General features: G+C 40.5%; 1 protein-coding gene across 1 annotated transcript; it reads left to right on the forward strand.

The window, feature by feature from the left end:
* Positions 1-16,327: 16,327 nt before the first annotated feature.
* Positions 16,328-17,245, forward strand: LOC150068122 (olfactory receptor 7E178-like). Its single transcript, XM_090342455.1, has one exon. It carries the CDS (start codon positions 16,388-16,390, stop codon positions 17,243-17,245), a length of 858 nt encoding a protein of 285 aa, XP_090198581.1. The 5' UTR covers positions 16,328-16,387.
* Positions 17,246-19,863: the final 2,618 nt, after the last annotated feature.

The following is a 19,863-nucleotide window of genomic DNA, read 5'->3' on the forward strand; positions in this document are numbered from 1 at the left end:
CACACACACACACACACACACACACACACACACACACACACACACTACAATGCGCACGTGAGGTTTCAGAGTACAATAAAAGCTGTTGAAGTACCAAAGCAAAACCCCTTTGTACAACCCACACATATGGATTAAAAACATTCTTTTTTTCCTTATTCACACTAGTTTATTGGTATTAGTACAATTAACTTACAACATATGTTATAATGGCAATTTAAAACCCAATTAGAAGAATATGCACATAGCTTATGACATAAACAATAGTGCACATTTACATTCTGATAAGTGGTAATTTCTAGTGGTCTCAGAAGCATAAAATACTGGTAGACTGATATTCTAGAAATTACCTGTTAATATCTGTGGATTCAAAAAACTTCTATGCACAGAGAAGAGAATGTGCATGTGCTCTGTATTCAGTGGGCTGGTAGAGGAGGGGAATTGAGAAGTTGCTGGGATGATCAGAGAATGAGGGTGAAGAAGGCCCATTGTAAAGGTTTCTTTTTCCATATCCTTAATGTTTCCTTTACATGGGTAAATTCTGTCCATTTGTGGGTTGTGGGGGATTTCTTGCGTCACTATTTATGATTGTGTGGATATCACTTGGGTCCTGTGACAATCTAAATGTAGAAGAAATGAAAATGTCGGCTATGTAATAAGAAGTTAAGATCATGGTAGGCATGGTGACAGAACCCTATCATCTTAGATACTCAAAAGTTAGAGGATAGTCGCTCAAAGTTAGCCTAGAAGCATAAGAATCTGCCTGGAAAAAGAAGAAGGTGGAGGGGCCTTAGCTTAGTTTGTAGACCACTTTTTCTATCACGTGTAAGATATTGATATGAGCCTGAGTGCCACCTTTTCCAGGATAACTCAGACCAGCTTGTCAACCATATAACAATCCTAACATATAGATCTAGACAAAACCAAATAGAAACAAACAAGACATTCAAAACTGTTGAAGAACAATAAGAGAGTGTGTTGGCAACAACTTCAGGAATGGAAGCCCACGGAACATAAGGATGTTGGTTAACACCAAAATTCACTGCAAAAATAAGTCTCTGAAGTTGGGTGTCAGCGGCTCACATCTGCCATCTTAGTTACCCAGGAGGCTGAGATCTGAGAATCAGGGTCAAAGCCAGCCCCAGCTGGAGTCTGTGAGATTCATTCCTAATTAAGTACCCAAAATCTGGAAATACAGCTGAGGTTCCAGAGATAGAATACTAGAGCACAAAAGTTCAGGAACAGGGCACAGCCACTGAGTTCAAGGCCCTTCACACACACACACACACACACACACACACACACACACACACACACACACACACACACTTAGAATTCCTCTAAGTACTAGCCTTATGAATAATGGGCTAGGCATTTGGCCTAGTGGTAGAGTGCTTGTCTAGCATGTACAAGATCTGGGTTTGATTCCTCTGTACCACATGTATAGAAAAGCCACAAGTGGGGCTGTGGCTCATGTGGTAGAGCACTACTGTTGAGGAAAATGCCCACGGACAGTGCTCAGGTCCTGACTTCAAGCCCCAGGACTGGCAAAGAAAGAAAGAAAGAAAGAAAGAGAGAGAGAGAGAGAGAGAGAGAGAGAGAGAGAGAGAGAGAGAGAGAGAGAGAGAGAGAGAGAGAGAGAGAGAGAAGAAAGAGAGAAAGAAAGAGAGAAAGAAAGAAAGAAAAAAGAAAGAAAAAACCATTGGGGGTAGATTTTCTTATGGACACTAAGTGGAAACAAACAATACATCTTTTTTTGCCCCCCCCCAACCCCGCCCGGTCAAACAATACATCTTAAATCATATATGCCAGCAAAGTATTTAGTGAACATACCTCAAACATAAAGTCTAATCAATACCTGGTGTCCAATATATCTTTTGTGGGTGGTTAATGATTGCATAATTGGACACAGAGAAGCTGACCCACAGGCTGATTCTTGGGAAAGAGTGGGGGAAAGCTAGAGACTTTCCAGAAATGAACTTTATGGGGAAAGATGTTCTGGGCTCTAGAAAATGAGAGAAAGAAAGGAAATCAGAGCTTGGCAAAGCATAAGCTTAGTAAGGATGAGAAGTTCCTTGAAGTCCTGGGACCTCACTGGCAGATGTGGGCATCTGCCCTTTCCAATCTCATCATTCCAAGGGTTTGCCTGGTACTTACTCAGTTTTCTTGTTACCTCACTCTTGTCATGAATTTATATTCCATCTTTCTTTACCAGGACACCCCCGTTCTGTCTTTGGGTTATCACCAAAGCTTTCCCTTGTCCCCAATTTCTCCTCAGAAGATCGGCTACAGTTTTCATGAAGACTGGAATCAGAGAAGGGAGTCAGAAATGCATGTAAAGTTTCTTGCATCTCCATAGGTGAATTATAATCAGATCTCTTCATTAACTAAATTGTCCTGTTGTCTTTCTGGTAGTCTCCAAACGGTTTTGTTCCCATGAGGTAACATGTAGATTACAGAATGGAAAAGGAATGGTAGGCCCAAATACCACAGAGGCCTTCTCCTGTCTAATAAGAAATTCTCTCCTCCCCACCCCCATGCCCCCACCCTGATTCCGGTTGTCTTACAAGGACAGCCAATCACAGCACAAAAGCAGAGACTCCAGTAAGCGATTTTATATCTGATATTGGGAGAAACAACATGCCCCCCACCCGTGAAAAGAAGTTGGAGAACCTATATTTTTGTTCTTAGTTTATTTTTCTTTTTGCTATTCTGCTTAGTCTTAGATATATAGTCTAAAGTGAGCCCTAGGCCAGTTTTAGTTGTGTGCATACTTAATTGTGTTTATATATATATGTATATATATATATTTTACCAGTTCTGGGCATTGAACTCAGGGCCTGAGCACTTTCCTTAGGCTTTCTCAAGGACAGAGCTCCACCACTTGAGTCACAGTACCACTTCCAGCTTTTTTCTATGTATGTGGTACTGCGGAATCTAACCTGGGTCTTAGTGCATGCTAGGAAAGCACTCCAACACTAGGCCAAACTCCTGGCCTCTGGTTATATTTTTATTGCTCAATTTTCTATTATTATTATTATTATTATTATTATTATTATTATTATTAGTCCTGGGGTATGAACTCAGGGCCTGAGTGCTGTCCTTGGGCTTTCTCAAGGCTAGAGCTCTACCACTTGAATCACAGCCCCACTTCCAGCGTTTTCTAGGTATGTGATATTGAGGAATTGAACCTGGGTCTTTGTGCATGCTAGGCAAACACTGCACCACTAGGCCAAACTCCCGGCACTTATTATTATTTTTTTATTGTTGGGGTAATATATAGAGGTGTTACAGTTACATTTGCCAGATAGTAGGTGCATTACTTCTCACACAGTGATATCCCTTCTCATGTTTTTGTCCCCATTTTCCTCCCCCAACCCATCCAATCACTTATTTCCCCCTTCCCTTTCCTATTTCAAATAAACGAAAAAACATATATACAATATCTCAGGTAACAAAGTCAGATACAGTAATAACATGACATTAACCAACGGGCAACGAAAGAGAAGAGAATAACAGTACATTAAGAACAACAATCACATAAGGTAAAGCTCTTGTTTCCATATCCTAGAGTTCCTTTCATTTAGACTCATCCTATATGACATTATGTACCTACGTTTTGAGCTTTTGTAATTCTCTGCTAGGAGAGTCCTAGGTGTGTGTTGATTATTACAAATGAGGGAAACCATTGAGCCTATGTTCCTTTGGGTCTAACTTACTTCACTTAAAATGATTTTTTTCCAAGTCTTTCCATTTCTTTGTGAATGGGGAGATGTCATTCTTTCTAATGGCAGCATAGAATTCCATTGTGTAGAAGTACCACATATTCTTAATCATCTACTGAGAGACATCTGGTTTGGTTCCATGTCTTTGCTACGGTAAATAGTGCTGCAAAATAGTGGCTTTAATATGTCCTTTTTTCTGGATGAGTGGGTAACTGCTAAGGAGTGGAATTGCTAGGTCACATGGGAGCTCTATGTTTAGTCTTTTAAGGAACCACCATATTGCTTTCCATGGTGATTGAATGAGCTTACACTCCCACCAGAAGTGTAGTTATTGCTCAATTTTCTATCTACTTTTCTTTATTTTCTTCTATTTTATTACATATTTCATTTTTTTAGAATTTATTTATTTATTTATTTATTTTTATTGTAATTAGTAAAAGGATTACATGATATTTGCCAGATAGAAGGTGCATTAATTCACATACATTGATACCCTTTCACATGTCTTGGTACCAGTTTCCCTTCCCCCCCACACCTCCCACCCGTCTTGGTTTTCCCCCCTTCCCTTTCAAATTTCAAATATTCAAATACCAATAAATTCAATATATCAGATAACAAAGTGAGATACTATACCAATATGAGATAACCAAGGGACAGCAAAGGAGATGAGAGACAACATACTACATTAAGGACAACAATCATTAATTATATGGCTTTTGTTTCACTATCCTGGAGGTCCTGTCAATTAGCTTCACATTATATGGCCTTATGTATCAAGATTTTGCTCTATTGCAAATCTCTGCTAGTAGAGCCCAAGGTTCCTACTGATTATGACGAATGAGGGAAACCATTGAGCCTAAGTTCCTTTGAGTCTGGCTTACTTCACTTAATATGATTTTTTCTAAGTCTTTCCATTTCCTAACAAATGGGGCAATGTCATTCTTTCTGACAGCAGCATAGAATTCCTTTGTGTACAAATACCACAACTTGTTGATCCACTCATCAACTGAGGGACATCTAGGTTGGTTCCATATCTTTGCTATGGTGAATAGTGCTGCAATGAACATTGTTCTGCTAGTGGGTTTAGTATGTCCTTGTTTCTTGGTGGTTGGGTAAATGTGGAGTAGTCGAATTGCTGGGTCATAGGGGAGTTCTATGTTTAGCCTTTTGAGGCACTGCCACACTGTTTTCCATAGTGGTTGAACGAGTTTGCACTCCCACCAACAGTGTAGTAGTGATCCCTCCTGGCCACATCCCCTCCAGCATCTGTTGTCATTCGTTTTCCTGATCCTGGCCATTGTAGCTGGAGTGAGGTGGAATCTTAGAGTTGTTTTGATTTGCATTTCTTTTATGACCAGAGATGTTGAGCATTTCTTCTTGTGTCTATAGGCCATTTTTTTTCTTCTTCAGAGAAGACTCTCTTTAAGTCTTTGGCCCGTTTTTAATGGGATGGTTGTTACTTTGGAGGTTAGTTTTGGAGTGATTCAATTTTTTGAGTTTTTGATATATTTTAGATATGAGGCCTTTGTCCGTTGTTTGGTTGGTGAAGATCTTCTCCCACTCTATAGGCTTCCTGATTAGTTTCGTAGCTATGTCCTTTGCCATACAAAAGCTCTGCAGTTTAATGCAGTCCCACTTATCCAGCCTTTGTCTGATTTGTTGTGATTCTTGGTCCTTATTAAGAAAGTTTCGACCTGTGCCAAGGAGGCCTAGTGTATCTCCTATTCCTTCCTGTAGAGTTTTCAGTGTGTCAGCTTTTACCTCCAGGTCTTTGATCCATTTGGAGTTAATTCTAGTGCAAGGTGACAAAGAAGGATCCAGCTTTAGTTTTCTTCAGGTGCTTAATCAGTTCTGCCAGCACAAATTGTTGAAGAGGCTGTCTTTCTTCCCTTGTGTTTTTTTGGCTCCCTTGTCAAAGATTAGGTGGCCATAGGTCTGTGGTTTAATATCTGGGTCCTCAGTTCTATTCCATTGGTCTTCAGGCCTGTTCCTGTGCCAGTACCAAGCTGTTTTGAGAATTATAGCTCTGTAATAGAGTTTAAAGTTTGGAATTGAAATTCCTCCAGCGCTGTTCTTTCTGCTAAGAATTGTTTTTGCTATACGGGGTCTTTTATTATTCCATATGAAATTTTGGATTGCCTCTTCTATTTCTTTAAAGAAGGACATTGGGATGTTGATGGATATTGCATTGAATTTGTAGATAGCTCTTGGCAAGATTGTCATTTTCACAATGTTGATTCTTCCAATCCAGGAGCATGGGAGGTTTTTCCATTTCCTTAGTTCTGCTTTAATTTCCTTTTTTAGGGTTTTAAAGTTTTCGTCAAAAAGGTCCTTTACATTCTTAGTTAAGCTAATTCCTAGGTACTTTATTTTCTTTGAGGCTATTGTGAAAGGAGTTTTTTTTCTGATTATCTCCTTCTTCATCTCACAGTTGGCGTAAAGGAAGGCAGTTGATTTTTGAGGGTTGATTTTATAGCCTGCTACTCTTCCAAAGTTTTGAATCACTCAAGGAGCTTGGGAGTAGAGTCTATAGGATTCTTTAAATACAGAATCATGTCATCTGCAAAGAGGGATAGTTTTATTTCCTCTTTCCCTACTTGGATCCCCTTTATGCTTCCTTCTTGCCTTATTGCCCTGGCTAGGAATTCTAGTACTATGTTAAAGAAAAGTAGAGAGAGTGGGCATCCTTGTCTCGTTCCTGATTTTAGAGGGAATGGCTTTACATTTTCACCATTAAGTGTAATGCTAGCAGTAGGTTTCTCATACACAGCCTTTATTACATTGAGGAATGTTCCATGGATTCCTAGTTTTTCCAGAGCTTTTAACATAAAGGGGTGTTGGATCATGTGAAGTGTCTTTTCCGCGTCTATTGAGACAATCATGTGATTTTTGTCCTTGCTCCTGTTGATGTGTTGAATTATATTAATTGATTTGCGTATGTTGAACCAGCTTTGCCTTCCTGTGATGAATCCAGTTTGATCATAGTGTATAATTTTTTTGATGAGTTGTTTTAAACGGTTGGCCAGTATTTTGTTGAGAAGTTTTGCATCGATTTTCATCAAAGATATAGGTCTATAGTTCTCTTTCTTTGATGAATCTCTGTCTGGTTTGGGGATGAGGGTTATACTGGCTTCATAGATGAGTTTGGTAAGGAACCTTCATTTTCAATTTCGTTGAAGAGCTTGAGGAGTATTGGTGTGAGCTCTGCTTTGAAGACTTTGAAGAATTCAGCTGTGAATCCATCTGGCCCTGGGCTTTTCTTAGGTGGAAGTTCTCTAATTGCCATTTCTATTTCTGAGCTTGAAATAGGTCTCTTGAGTTGGCTTAGTTCTTCTTGGTTCAGTGTGGGTATGTTAATATTGGCTAGGAATTCATCCATTTCATCTAGATTCTCAAATTTGTTGGCATAAAGGTTTGAGAAGTATTCCTTCATGATGTTCTGGATCTTGGTAATTTCTGTCGTGATATTACTATTTTCATCTGCGATGTTCTTTATTTTGATATGCTCTCCTCTTTTTTTGTTAAGATTTGCTAAGGGCTCGTCACTTTTGTTAATTCTATCAAAGAACCAACTCCTTGTTTTGTTTATTCTTTCTATAGTTTTTTTGGATTCCAAATTCTGCTTTGATTTTAATAATTTGCTTTCTTCTACTGGGATTGTGGTTGGTTTGTTGCTCTTTTTCCAGGATCTTAAGATGAGACATTAACTTGTTGGTTTGCAATTTTTCCAACTTGTTGTTGTAGGCACTCAGCGCTATAAATTTTCCTCTGAGTACTGCCTTTGCTGTATCCCAAAGGAGTTGGTAGTTCGTGTGCTCCTTACTGTTGAATTTCATAAACTGTTGGAATTCTGTTCTGATCTCTTCGATGACCCATTGGGGATTGAACAATGTGTTGGTCAGTCTCCATGAGTTACAGGGTTTTCGTTGGTGGAGATGTGTGTTCAGTTCCAGTTTGATGTCTTTGTGGTCTGAGAGTGTGCGTGGAATAATTTCAGTGTTTCTGAATCTGTCCAGGTTTGTTTTATGGCCTAAGATGTGATCTATTTTGGAAAATGTTACATGTGCTGCTGAGAAAAACGTATATTGTGTTGTTGCTGGGTGGAATATTCTGCAGATGTCTGTTAGATCTAGTTGGTCTATATAGTTGTTCAGTTCTAAGGTTTCTCTATTGAGTTTTTGCCTTGTTGATCTGTCCATAGGTGAAAGTGGTGTGTTAAAGTCCCCGACAATCACTGTATTTCGATCTATGCATGGTTTCAGTGTAAGTAAAGTTTGCTTGATGAAATTTGGAGTTCCGGGATTGGGTGTGTAAATATTTAGGATCGTTATGTCTTCCTGCAGGAAAGATCCCTTTAGTAGTATGTAGTAACCTTCTTTGTCTTTTCTTCCTAATTTTGGTTTGAAGTCTATTTTATCTGATATGAGGATGGCAACTCCAGCCTGTTTATGGGGGCCGTTAGCTTGATAGAGTTTATTCCAACCTCTCACTTTCAAAAGGTGTTTGGTTTTTTGGGTAAGATGTTTCTCTTGAAGACAGCAGAACGATGGCTCTTGCTTTTTGATCCAACTAGACAGCCTATGCCATTTAATTGGAGAGTTGAGTCCATTGATATTTAGAGTTATGATTGAGAGATATTTATTAGGGCCTACCATTTTTAAAAGCTTTTATTTGGGCCTGTGTCTTGACAGTTCTTGTGGTCCTTAGGTGGTATGCTGTTTAGGTGCCATTTCTTTCCCTATATTGCCTTTATTTTGGTTTTCTTTGTATAGAACATCTTTCAGAATTCTCTGTAGTGTTGGTTTTGTTGCGACATATTGTTGCAGCTTTTCCCTGGAATGGAATGTTTTTATTGTTCCCTCAGTTATGAATGAGAGCTTAGCTGGGTACAGTATTCTTGGTTGGTAGTTATTTGACTTAAGGGCATGACATATATGCTTCCAGTCACTTCTTGCTTGCATGGTCTCTGCTGAGTAATCTGGGGTTATTCTGATTGCTTTTCCTTTATAGGTTACTGAACCCTTTTTCCTGGCTGCCTTTAGGATCCTTTTTTGGTTTCTACTGATCCAGTTCGGATTACAATGTGGCGGTGAGATGTTCTTTTCTGGTCAGGTCTGTTTGGGTTTCTAAAAGCTTCTTGTATCTGGATGGGTCTGCCCTTCTGGATATTTGGGAAATTCTCTCAGATGATTCCCTGAAGTATATTTCCAATACCATTGACCTCTTTCTCCAGACCCTCCTCAATACCAATTAGCCTTAAATTAAGCTTCCTAATTGTATCTTGGACCTCCTGAAGCGCTCTCTCATTTTTCCTAGATTTGGATTGACTCATTTTCTGTTCTTTCTCTATAATAACTAAATTATCTTCAGCCCCGGAAATTCTCTCCTCTGCATTGTCTAACCTGCTATCAAAGCTATCTACTTTATTTTTCATCTCCCTTGCTACTAATTGCTCATTTTTGATGCCTTGCTTCTCTTCTTTTAGATCATGTATGGATTTCTTTAGCTCCTTGATTTCCATTTGAGTGGTTAGCTCAGTAGCTTTATTTTCTTTGAACATTTGCTGGAGTTCGGTCACCTTTTTATTTGTGGATTCTATGAATTCATCCATCTTTCTTTGAACAGCCTTTATTATGGCCTCCTTTATGGCTTCTTCTTTTTTACTTATCACCTTGTTTATGGTTTCCTCTTGTTCAGCTATGGCTTCCTCCCTTATCTCTTTCTTTATATTTTCACATTTTTCATTAATGATGTTTATCAATTGCATTTGTACAGCACTTGGAAGACTCTTCTCTAGGTTTGCCAGTTACTGTTCCATTGGCTGTTTACATTGGGTGGGGGAGGTGGGAGGTGTTGTTTCTTGATTTGACATTTTTCTTGTTCTGCCCATTTGAAAATGGGAGCAAGATTAATACTAAACACGATTATAGTTTTTCAGATATAACCAACCTAGACCTCTGTAGCTGGCAGACTCTAGACGTTCACAAGTTTTGATTGGTGTTATCACTCTTTCCTTTTGTGCAGTTATGGACTAGTCTAATTATTCACTGATAAGCGATTTATATCCAAAACAATAAGCCTCTCAATCCAATCTCTATTGTCTTTAAGTCCCTCTGAGCCTAGAGAATAATTAAACACCTAGATATACAATGTTGCTCAACAGCCATCAAGTGCAGATCCATGCAGTATAAGGGTTGAAAGAGGAGCAGAGGTCCAGAGATAGAAAAATAGAATGAGAGAGGTCAGGGGGTAAGTAGGTAGCGTATTTGAGTACAAAGTTTGGAAAGTATTAGAATAAAACTTATGAGTTGCTTCGTGACTAGCTCTTAGCCCAACCAGTGGCCTCACAGTGGACCATGGGATGGATCTGCGAGCATCCGTCTGAGCGCGGTTGGCGGACGTTTTCCTGTGCTGCTTCCAGGGGCGGCCCCAAGCCAAGGGTCTGTGGATTGAGAGTTTCAGGGGCTCTCAGCAGGACCAGCAGGAGGCCCCTCTGTTCCCAGGGGCGGGGCCCAGCTGGGGACATGGCCTCAAGGGCGGAGCCGTGCCTCTTTTGTTCTCAGAAGGGGAGCTTGGTTGCTGGTCGGCCCTTCAGATCCCTGCTGTGTTTCCACTGCTTTTTCAGAGTCTGTGACTGTGGGGGGGGCCCTCGGTGGTTTCTTGCTCAGGATTCCCAGCTGGAGTATGCCCCGCTCGAGAATTGAGGGGGTGCAGATGCTGGCTCCTATTTACCCGCACCCCCTACCCACTGTTGTAAGGCAGGGTGCCACAGCTCTCCACTCTTCAGATCCAGTGGCCTGGGTGAGGAGCCTGGTGGGCGGGTGGGAGCTGGGACAGCTCCGCCTCCCCTTGTGGGGTGCTGAGTCTTAGGGTCCGCCCACTTGTCAGTCACCAGTCAGAGGGCTGGGGATTGAGCCCGTTGGACGGGTGCGAGTTGAGACAACCCCGCCTCCCTTGGTGGGGTGCTGGGTCTTATGGTTAGCCCGCCTGTCAATCTCCAGTCAATGGCCTGAGGGAGGGGGCTGTGGAGGGGAGAGACAGGGTTCTAAATTCCTTGCCCCCCTGCTCCTGCCAGTCTTTCTCGGGATGGGTGTTGGGGTCTGAGTTAAGTTCTATTGCTTGGCAACCGCCCCGCTTTCCCGATGTGTTTGGGGACGCGCTGTATTACTCACGCCTCTACGTCCGTCTGCGGGTGCTCCACGGTGGTGGGAAGTCTTTCACTCCCCTCGGGTCTCTGCCGCCACCTGTGTTCTGCGTCTGGGTTCCGCTGCTTGCTGTTCTGGTTCCGCGTCTGGGTTCTGCTGCTTCCGCCGTTCGTTGGCCCGGTTCTGTGCTGGTTTCTGCAGCCGTTGGGCTCCCAGCCTGGTGCCCTCCACTGCCGCCTCTTTTCCTGGGTTAGAGCCGGTGCCCACCCCTGCTTTTCCCGCGTGGAACCGGCGCCAGCTCAAGCTGCTTTTTGCAGCTTGGTCTTGTGCGGCTTTCCGCGGCTTTGGGCGAGAGGTGGGGGAGGGGTCCTCGCGTTCCGAATTCTTTGAGAAAGTTGGATGTGAACTGTATCTGGATTTCTTTTCTGGTTTGAGTCCTTTTCCATTGCTTTTTGAGTTTGTTGTTGTGGATTTCTTTAGATAGTTGGCTCGTGGGACTCCCTGGTTCTCTCTTTTTGTCAGAGAAAGCTAGGCTGCGTCCCTATTGTCTTGGCGCCATCTTCCTTCTTTTTTCTATTACATATTTCTTTTATGGCCAGAGATGTTGAGCATTTTTTCATGTGTCCATTGGCCATTCTTATTTCCTTTTAGAGCAGTCTCTCTTTAAGTCTTTAGGCTACCTTTTAATGGGATAGTTGTTACTTTGAGAACTTGTTTTTGAGATATTTAAGTTTTTGAATCATAGGTATATTTTAGCTATGAGCTATATCTGTTGTATGGCTAAGTGAAGATCTTCTCTCGCTCTGTGGGTTTTCTATTTAACTTGCTAGCTATGTCCTCTGCTATATAGAATCCCTGAAGTTTAATGAAATCTCATTTGTCCAAACTTTCTTTAATTTGTTGTATTTCTGGACCTTTATTAAGAAAGTTTTGACCTGACGCAAGGATCCCTAGTTTATCTCCTATTCATTCCTGTAGAGTTTTCAGAGTGTTTGCTTTTACCTTGAGGTCTTTGATCCATGTGGTATTTATTCTGGTACAGGGTGATATATAAGGATCCAACTTTAGTTTACAGATGCTTAAGCAATTGTGTCAGCACCATTTGTTGAGGAGGCTTTCTTCCATCCTATTTCTCTTTTTTTTTGGTCTTCTTATTGAAGATTCGGTGACCATAGGTCTGTGGGTTGATTTCTGGGTCTTCAGTTCTAGTCCATTGGTCTTCAGGCTTGTTCTTGTGCCAGTACCAAGCTGTTTTTCTTTTTTGTCCATGGGGCTTGAACTCAGGGCCTGGGGGCTGTCCCTGAGCTCTTCAGATCAAGGATAGCACTCTACCTCTTGAGTCTCAGCTCAACGTCCGGTTTTCTGGTGTTTCATTGGAGATAAGAGTCTCATGGACTTACGACTTCCATGCCCAGGCTGGCTTTGAATTGGAATCCTCAGATCTCAGCCTCCTGAGTAGCTAGATTAGAGCTCTGAGCCTCCAGTGCCCAGCTCCCAGCTGTTATTTTATTGCTATAGCTCTGTAATAGACTCTGAAGCTTGGTATTGATATTCCTCCCACGCTGTTCTCTCTGCTAAGGATTGCTTTTGCTATTTGGGGTCTTTTATTATTCCATATGAATTTTTGGATTGCTTATTCTATGTCATTAAAGAATGGCATTGGGATATTGATGGGCATTGCATTGAATTTGTAGATAGCCCTTGGCAGGATTGCTATTTTCACTATGTTAGTTCTTCCAATCCAGGGGCATGCAGGGGTTTTCCACTTCCTTAATTCAGCTTTAATTTACTTTTTCAGGTTTTTAAAATTTTCATCTTAGAGGTCCTTTACTTCTTTGGCTAAGTTAATTCTTATTTTTTTGAGGCTATTGCAAAAGGAGTTGCTTTCCTGATTTCTGCCTTGCTCTTCTCATTGTTGGTATACAGGAAAATCATTGATTTTTTTTGCCAGTTCTGGGGTATGAACTCGGCTTGAGCACTGTCCTTGGGCTTTCCTCAAAGCAAGCACTCTACCACTTGAGCCACAGCACCACTTCTGCCTTTTTCTATGTATGTGGTTTCCAGGAACTGAACCTGGGTCTTTGTGCAAGCACTCTACCACTAGGCCAGACTCCTGGACCAGCCACTGATATTTTGAGGGTTAATTTTATACCCTGCTGCTTTACCAAAGTTTTGAATCAGCTCAAGTAACTTGGGTGTGGAGTCCATAGGGTTCTTTAAATACAGAATCATGTCAACTGCAAAGAAGTAAAGTTTCACTTCCTCTTTCCCTATTTGGGTCCTCTTTATGTTTGCTTCTTCCCTTATTGCTCTGGCTAGAAATCCTAATTACAATATTGAACAGAAATGACACAATTCACTGACACATTTTTATATAAAATTTGCATTTGACAGAAGTCACTGGTGAGAGTTAAATAATACATAATTTAACAATATGATTAAGTTATATTCTGTTTTTAGTAATTGCTTATCTTCACATTTGATAGATGGAGGTTTCAGCTTAACATGTCCCTGTAGATGTACATTGCATGTTAAGACAAGTCAGATCTCCCGTCACTCTCCCTTTCCTCTTACTCCTTCTCCCATCAGACACATGAAGAACCACACTTGATTTTTTTTCACATATGGACCTTCAGTATTATGCCTATATTCTCTCATAGCTCCCTCTTCCCATTCATTTCAGCCTCTTCTACCAGCCTCCTATTCAAGAGTCTGGTTTTCTAGGTATTTCTTTGGTTAAAATGTCTGGGAGCTGTTCTAAGGCCTTACAATACCCCACTGCATTCCTGCATATTCCATTCTGAACCATACTTTTCATCCTCTCATCTATGTATAAAACACATAAGCTTTTCTTATCAGAGGAAGAGCCTCAAATCTATTCTTTTGGACATTCTTTCCACTTTAGTGAGTCCATAGAGATTTGTATGCCTAGAAGCAATCTGTTTAATTGTGAGCTCTGGGAATTAAGCATCTAAGATCAAAGGAAATCCAATTATCAGCCTGTCCTCTGACATCTCCATAAATATCTCCGATGTTATATTATTCTACAGCTGAAATTTCTCCTGTGTCAACCTACGTAAGATTGATTGTGAGGAGTGGAGCTGAGATTTTATTATACGTCAGGCACGCAGGGATCCTCTGATCTGTACTTCATGCCCATGACCCAACAGAGAAGCAGTTCAACCCAGTAAGTAGAGAGTGATATCACAGTAAATATGCAAGCATGCTTTGTATAACTTTCCTGGTGATGCAGAGGTTTCATTCCTATAGAAAAACACAGTTCTATATCTTGTGTCCTTAAACTAGAGAGCAGAACAACTATTTCTACATAACAAGGACAAGCCAGCAGTTGCAATATGCAACTGCCGGAGGATGAGGAATAGCAGTAATGAGAACTTTCTTAGGACTTTTGTTCTGCTGAAGGTTACAGAAATCTGACTTCAAAGCTTTCTACTGTGTATTGTTTTTCCTGTAGTTGAAAATGTTTCCTAATAGAATATGATTGAACATACTATTCTTTCTTTTTTCTTTTTGTCGGTCATGAGGCTTGAACTCTGGGCCTGGGTGCTGTCCCTGAGCTCTTCAGCTCAAGGCTACTGCCCTTAAGGCACAGCGTCACTTCTGGTTTGTTTTTTCTTAGTGGCTAAGTGAAGCTAAGAGTCTCAGGGACTTTCAAGCCTAGGCTGCCTTTGAACCGTGATCCTCAGATCTCAACCCTCTGAGTAGCTAGGATCACAGGTGGAAGCCACTGTGCCCAGCTTGAACACACTACTCTTTTAGAAGCTATGGTAGATGGTAAGGTTAAAAAAAGAAAACTGTGAAGCCATGTTTCTGTTTGTCTATTGACACAGAATATCAAATTTTGGAAAGTGGGATTTGTTAAAGACTTTGATAGGCACACAGTGGAAACCAGAGCATCTGTCTCACTTCTTTCTGACATCCAAAAGAGGATGCTGATTTCTTCTTTGGGAGATTCCTAATTGGTCACAAAACAGAAAAGCAGGAGTCATGCCTTGAAATCAGTACAGGAAGTGCAAGGTTTGATCGATGGCAGAACAGGAAGGACTAAATGTCAACCACCATTGCTCATATCAACATACTCCTAAATTCCTGAAATTGGTTCAGGGAAAAGTAGATATAACATCAGGTATTGATTTAGTCATGTTTAGAAAAATGCAAAGAGTTAAAAATGTATACTTTATTCCCAGTGCTGGTGGCTTACTCCTGCAATCCTAGCTACTGAAGAGGCTGAGAGAGGTTCTGAGGATTCAAGTTCAAAGACAGCCCAAGTATTAGAACCCCAGAGGCTCTTATCTCCATTTAGTCACTTGAAAGTCAAAAGTAGAGCTGTGCATCAGATTGGCTCTCTTTAGAGCCAATCTAAAGCAATGTCGATTATATCTGTCTACAAAGAAATGAAGACCTGAATGTTTATGGAAAAACATTGTTTTCATTTCTCAATTAAACAACTGATATTGAACTCCCAAAAAAGGTAGAGCTGTGGCTCAAGTCGAAGAGCACTACTTTGGGCAGGAAGGAAAGATTCAAATTCTAGGACTCACTGTCTCTGTCTCTGTCTCTCTGTTTCTCTCTCTCTCTTTTACACACACACACAAACACACACACACACACACACACACACACACACAGAATATCAAGATGGAAATTAATAATGAAAGATTGACGAAGAAATTTCCTGGGAGATAACAGGTGCTGTACATTATTTTCTAGAACTGATTTGTTGGTATGAAATTAATGTTTGATAATTCAGTTCTGTATATTTTATGAAGTGTTTTAAGTAGAACATCTCTAGAAATTTCACTATTCATGACTTTAGTATTTCTTTATGATAAAATAAAGTTTGTAGGAATGTTTCTTTCTTTCCTTTTGTTGGTTGGGAGACTTGAACTCTGGGCCTGGGCACTGTCTCTGAGCTCTTCAGCTTAAGGCTACAGCCCTACCCCTGAGCCACAGTGCCACTTCTGGTGGTTAATTGGAGATAAGAGTCTCATGGACTTTAGCACCAGGGCTGGCTTTGAACCATGATTCTAAGATCTCAGCCTCCTGAGTAGCTAGGATTACAGGTGTGAGCCACCATGTCCAGCAAGAATGTTTCTTTATAGAATGTATGAGAATGAATCTCACAAAGAAAGAAGACTACTGTGGAATATCTTGTAATAATCTTACAAGAATATGCTATTATTTTCTGTGATAAGAAAGCACTTCCTGTAATGTTCTAACGTAGTTGAGTATCTAAAATGCATTTATAAAAGGGGTATATGAGAAAGAATAAATCCAGGATGACTGGGTACATGACAACGGAAACAATCATTGATGGACACTAAAGAGTCCTCAACTAAAACACTTGATTTCAAAATTATTGCTGAATTCTGAGTTCTTCAGTAGTTATTGCTCTCTGTTTTACATCAAAGGTGTCCAATAGATATAGGGCTGCGTAATCTAACACACATCTCAGAATTTTATCTCCTGGGACTCTCAGATGACCTTGAGCTACAACCTATGCTCTTTGGGCTCTTCCTGTCCATGTACCTGATCACTGTGCTTGGAAATCTGCTCATCATCCTGGCTGTCACCTCTGACCCCCACCTCCACACCCCCATGTACTTGTTCCTCTCCATCTTGTCTTGTGTTGGCATTGGCTTCATCTCTACCACGGTCCCCAAGATGTTGGTGTACATTCAGAGTCACAGCAGAACCATCTCCTATGTGGGCTGCCTCACCCAGATATCTGTTTTTCTCATTTTTGGCAGTATGGAAGTTTTGCTTCTTACTTTGATGGCCTATGACCGCTTTGTGGCCATCTGTCACCCTCTGAATTACCTACTCATCATGAACCCTCGTCTCTGTGTCTCCTTGGTTCTGATATCATTTGTAGCCAGCATCTTGGAATCTCAACTTCATGTGTTGATGGCATTACAGATCACCACTTTTACAGAGGTGGAAATCCCGAATTTCTTCCGTGACCCTTCTCAAGTCCTGGATCTTGCCTGTGTTCACAGCTTCACAGATAACATCATTAAATATTTCATAGGTACATTATTTGGTTTCTTTCCCACCTTAGGGACTCTTTTCTCTTATTATAAAATTACTACCTCACTACTGAGAATTCCAACATCAGGAGAGAAGTACAAACCCTTCTCCACCTGTGGCTCTCACCTGTCTGTGGTCTGCTTATTCTTTGGGACAGGAATTGGAGTCTACATTGGATCTGCTGTGTCACATTCTCCCAGGAATATTGCAGTGCCCTCAGCAATGTACACAGTGGTCACTTCTCTTCTGAACCCCTTCATCTACAGCTTGAGGAACAGGGACATTAAAAGAGCCCTGAGGAGACTCTTCAAGGCAGCAAGCTGGTGACAAGATAGGTTACATATGGTTATGTTGTTGGTTTTCTTGCTGTTCAGTGTGTGTGTGTGTGTGTGTGTGTGTGTGTGTGTGTGTCTGTGTGTGTGTGTGTGTGTGTGTGTGTGTTGTTCCTGGGACTTGTTCTCAGCACCTAAGCACTGTTCCTGAGCTTTTATGCTCGTGGTTGTCCCTCTACCACTTGAACCGTTCCTCCACTTTCTAAACTTTGGTGATTAATTGGTGATAAGCGTCTCACAGATTTTCCTGTTGATGCTGGATTTCAGCTGGGATCCTCAGATCTCAGCCTCTTGAGTGAGAAAGAATACAGGTGTAAAGCATCACATGCAGTGTGTTTTTTGAAAAGTGAATCTATCTGTGCATGCAGACCTCTAAATTCAGCCAGACAGTAAAAATTATGTTTTGGAAAAAGAAAAGATGAATATGTTCACATATAATTTCAAAAAAAATCATGTTTTGGTTATAATTGCTGATCATGTTCACTCCTTAAGGACATCGTTCAATGATGCATTTATTTGATATGTATAAATGTTCTATTTTAATGTACATTCCTTTATACACATTATGAAATGTATGAAAGGTGTAGAAATTTCAGATAGAAAATTTCCTGAGATGAAGGGTAATAAACATACCATGTTGTAATAGTATACCATACCATATTATAATAGTAACTAATATCTAGTAAAAATTTATTTTTTATTTTGATTTTTTTTATTGTAATTAGTAAAAGGGTTACATGATATTTGCCAGATAGAAGGTGCATTAATTCACATACATTGATGCCCTTTTGCATGTCTTGGTACCCATTACCCTCACCCCCACACCCTCTAATAAAAATTTAAATGGGTCAGAATGTTAGTTATTTTTCTCTGTGTACTTTACCAGACTAAAAATGGTTCATGAAAAGAGATGGGTGTTTTTTTCTTTATTGCAATTAATTATATACACAATCCTTTTTACACATATAAGAATCACCATTACGATTTCCAAAGCTTGTGTTAACAAAAAGAAAGAGATCAAGCTCCACATAGGAAAAAAGTTTAACTCTTGAGCATTAATGATAAAGTTGTATCTTCTTGATTGGGTGATAGCAAGATAACTAGAAAGCCAAGAGAATGGGAAAAGATTTTACTAGCTATACATTAGACAAGAATCTCATATCTAAAATATACTTAGTGCTAAAAAATTAATCCAACCCCAAAGAAATTCTTGAAAGGGCCAGGGGTTTGGCCTAGTGGTAGAGTGCTTGCCTAGCACTCACCAAGCTTGGGTTCAATTCCTTAGTACCTCATACACAGAAAAAGCCAAGAAGTGGTGCTGTGGTTCAAGTGGTGGAATGCTAGCCTTGAGCAAAAGAAAGAAGCTCAGTCCTAAGCCAAGTCCTGAGTTCTAGTCCCAAGACTGGCAAAAAAATGAAAAGAAGTCCTTAAAAGAACAACAACAAGCACCTGGTTAATAAGTGGGCTAAACATTTAAAGAGAGACTTCTCTGATGAAGAAATAAGAAGAGGCAATAGATACACAAATAAATGTTCTCCATTTTTGGCCATAAAACATTTGTCAATAAAAACCACATTGAGATTTTATCTCACTCCAGTTAGAATGGCCATTATCAAGAAAACAAATTATAACAGATATTGGTGGGGATGTGGCCAAAAGGGAAACATTACTACACTGTGGGAATGTAAACTTGTTCAGCCACTTGAGAAAGCAATATGGAGATTCCTTAAAAGACTAAACATAGAACTTCCTTATGACCTAGCAATCTCATTCCTGGATATTTTACCCAAATGACTATAACCAGGCTGTACTAAAGCCACCAGCACAACCATGTAAAGGTTTACTATAGCCAAAATATAGAATCAATCCAGATGCCCCTCAGTGGACGAATGGATCAAGAAAATACGGTATATGTGTATATACACAATGGAATTCTATGCTTCAATTAGAAAGGATGACATTGCCCCATTTGTAAGGAAATGTAAAGACTAGGGAAAATTATATTAAACAAAGTAAGCCAGACCCAAAGAAGCATAGGCTTCATGGTTTCTTTTTTTTGTGGGTCATGGGGCTTGAACTCAGCCTAGGTGCTGTCCCTGAGCTCTTCAACTCAAGGCCATCACTCTATCCCTGAGCCTGGGTATTTTCACTGAGCTCTTCAGCTCAAGGCTACCACCCTACACTTGAGCCAAGCCCCACTTCCCATTTTCTAGTGGTTAATTGGAGATAAGAGTCTCTGGTCCTTTTGTGCTCAGGCTGGCTTTGAACCTTGATCTTCAGATCTCAGTCTCCTGAATAGCTAGGATTACAGGCATGAGCCACCATGCCTGGTGTTTTCCCTCATTTGTAATATCAGAATATGCCTGTAAATTTAGAAGTAAACCCAATGGATAGGAAAAAACAAAAAACCTTTACTTGCACATGATTAATTAAATAGGACTCCAAGCATCCACACAGTGGGAACAAATGAGGATATTCTTAGGAGAGAATCACAAGGGCTCAATATTTAGGTGCATATAATAATATCATTTCATGTTTATCAAAATGAACTCCAAGAAACAGAAATGAAGATTTTTTGCCAGTCCTGGGTCTCAGACTCAGAACCTGAGCACT

This window comes from Megascapheus bottae, chromosome 1 (assembly GCF_031878675.1).
Source record: "Megascapheus bottae isolate mThoBot1 chromosome 1, mThoBot2.hap1, whole genome shotgun sequence".
Taxonomy (NCBI): Eukaryota; Metazoa; Chordata; class Mammalia; order Rodentia; family Geomyidae; genus Megascapheus; species Megascapheus bottae.

Excerpts from the sequence above, each read along its gene's own strand:
- LOC150068122 (XM_090342455.1), top strand. The coding sequence starts at position 16,388 with ATGCTCTTTGGGCTCTTCCTGTCCATGTACCTGATCACTGTGCTTGGA.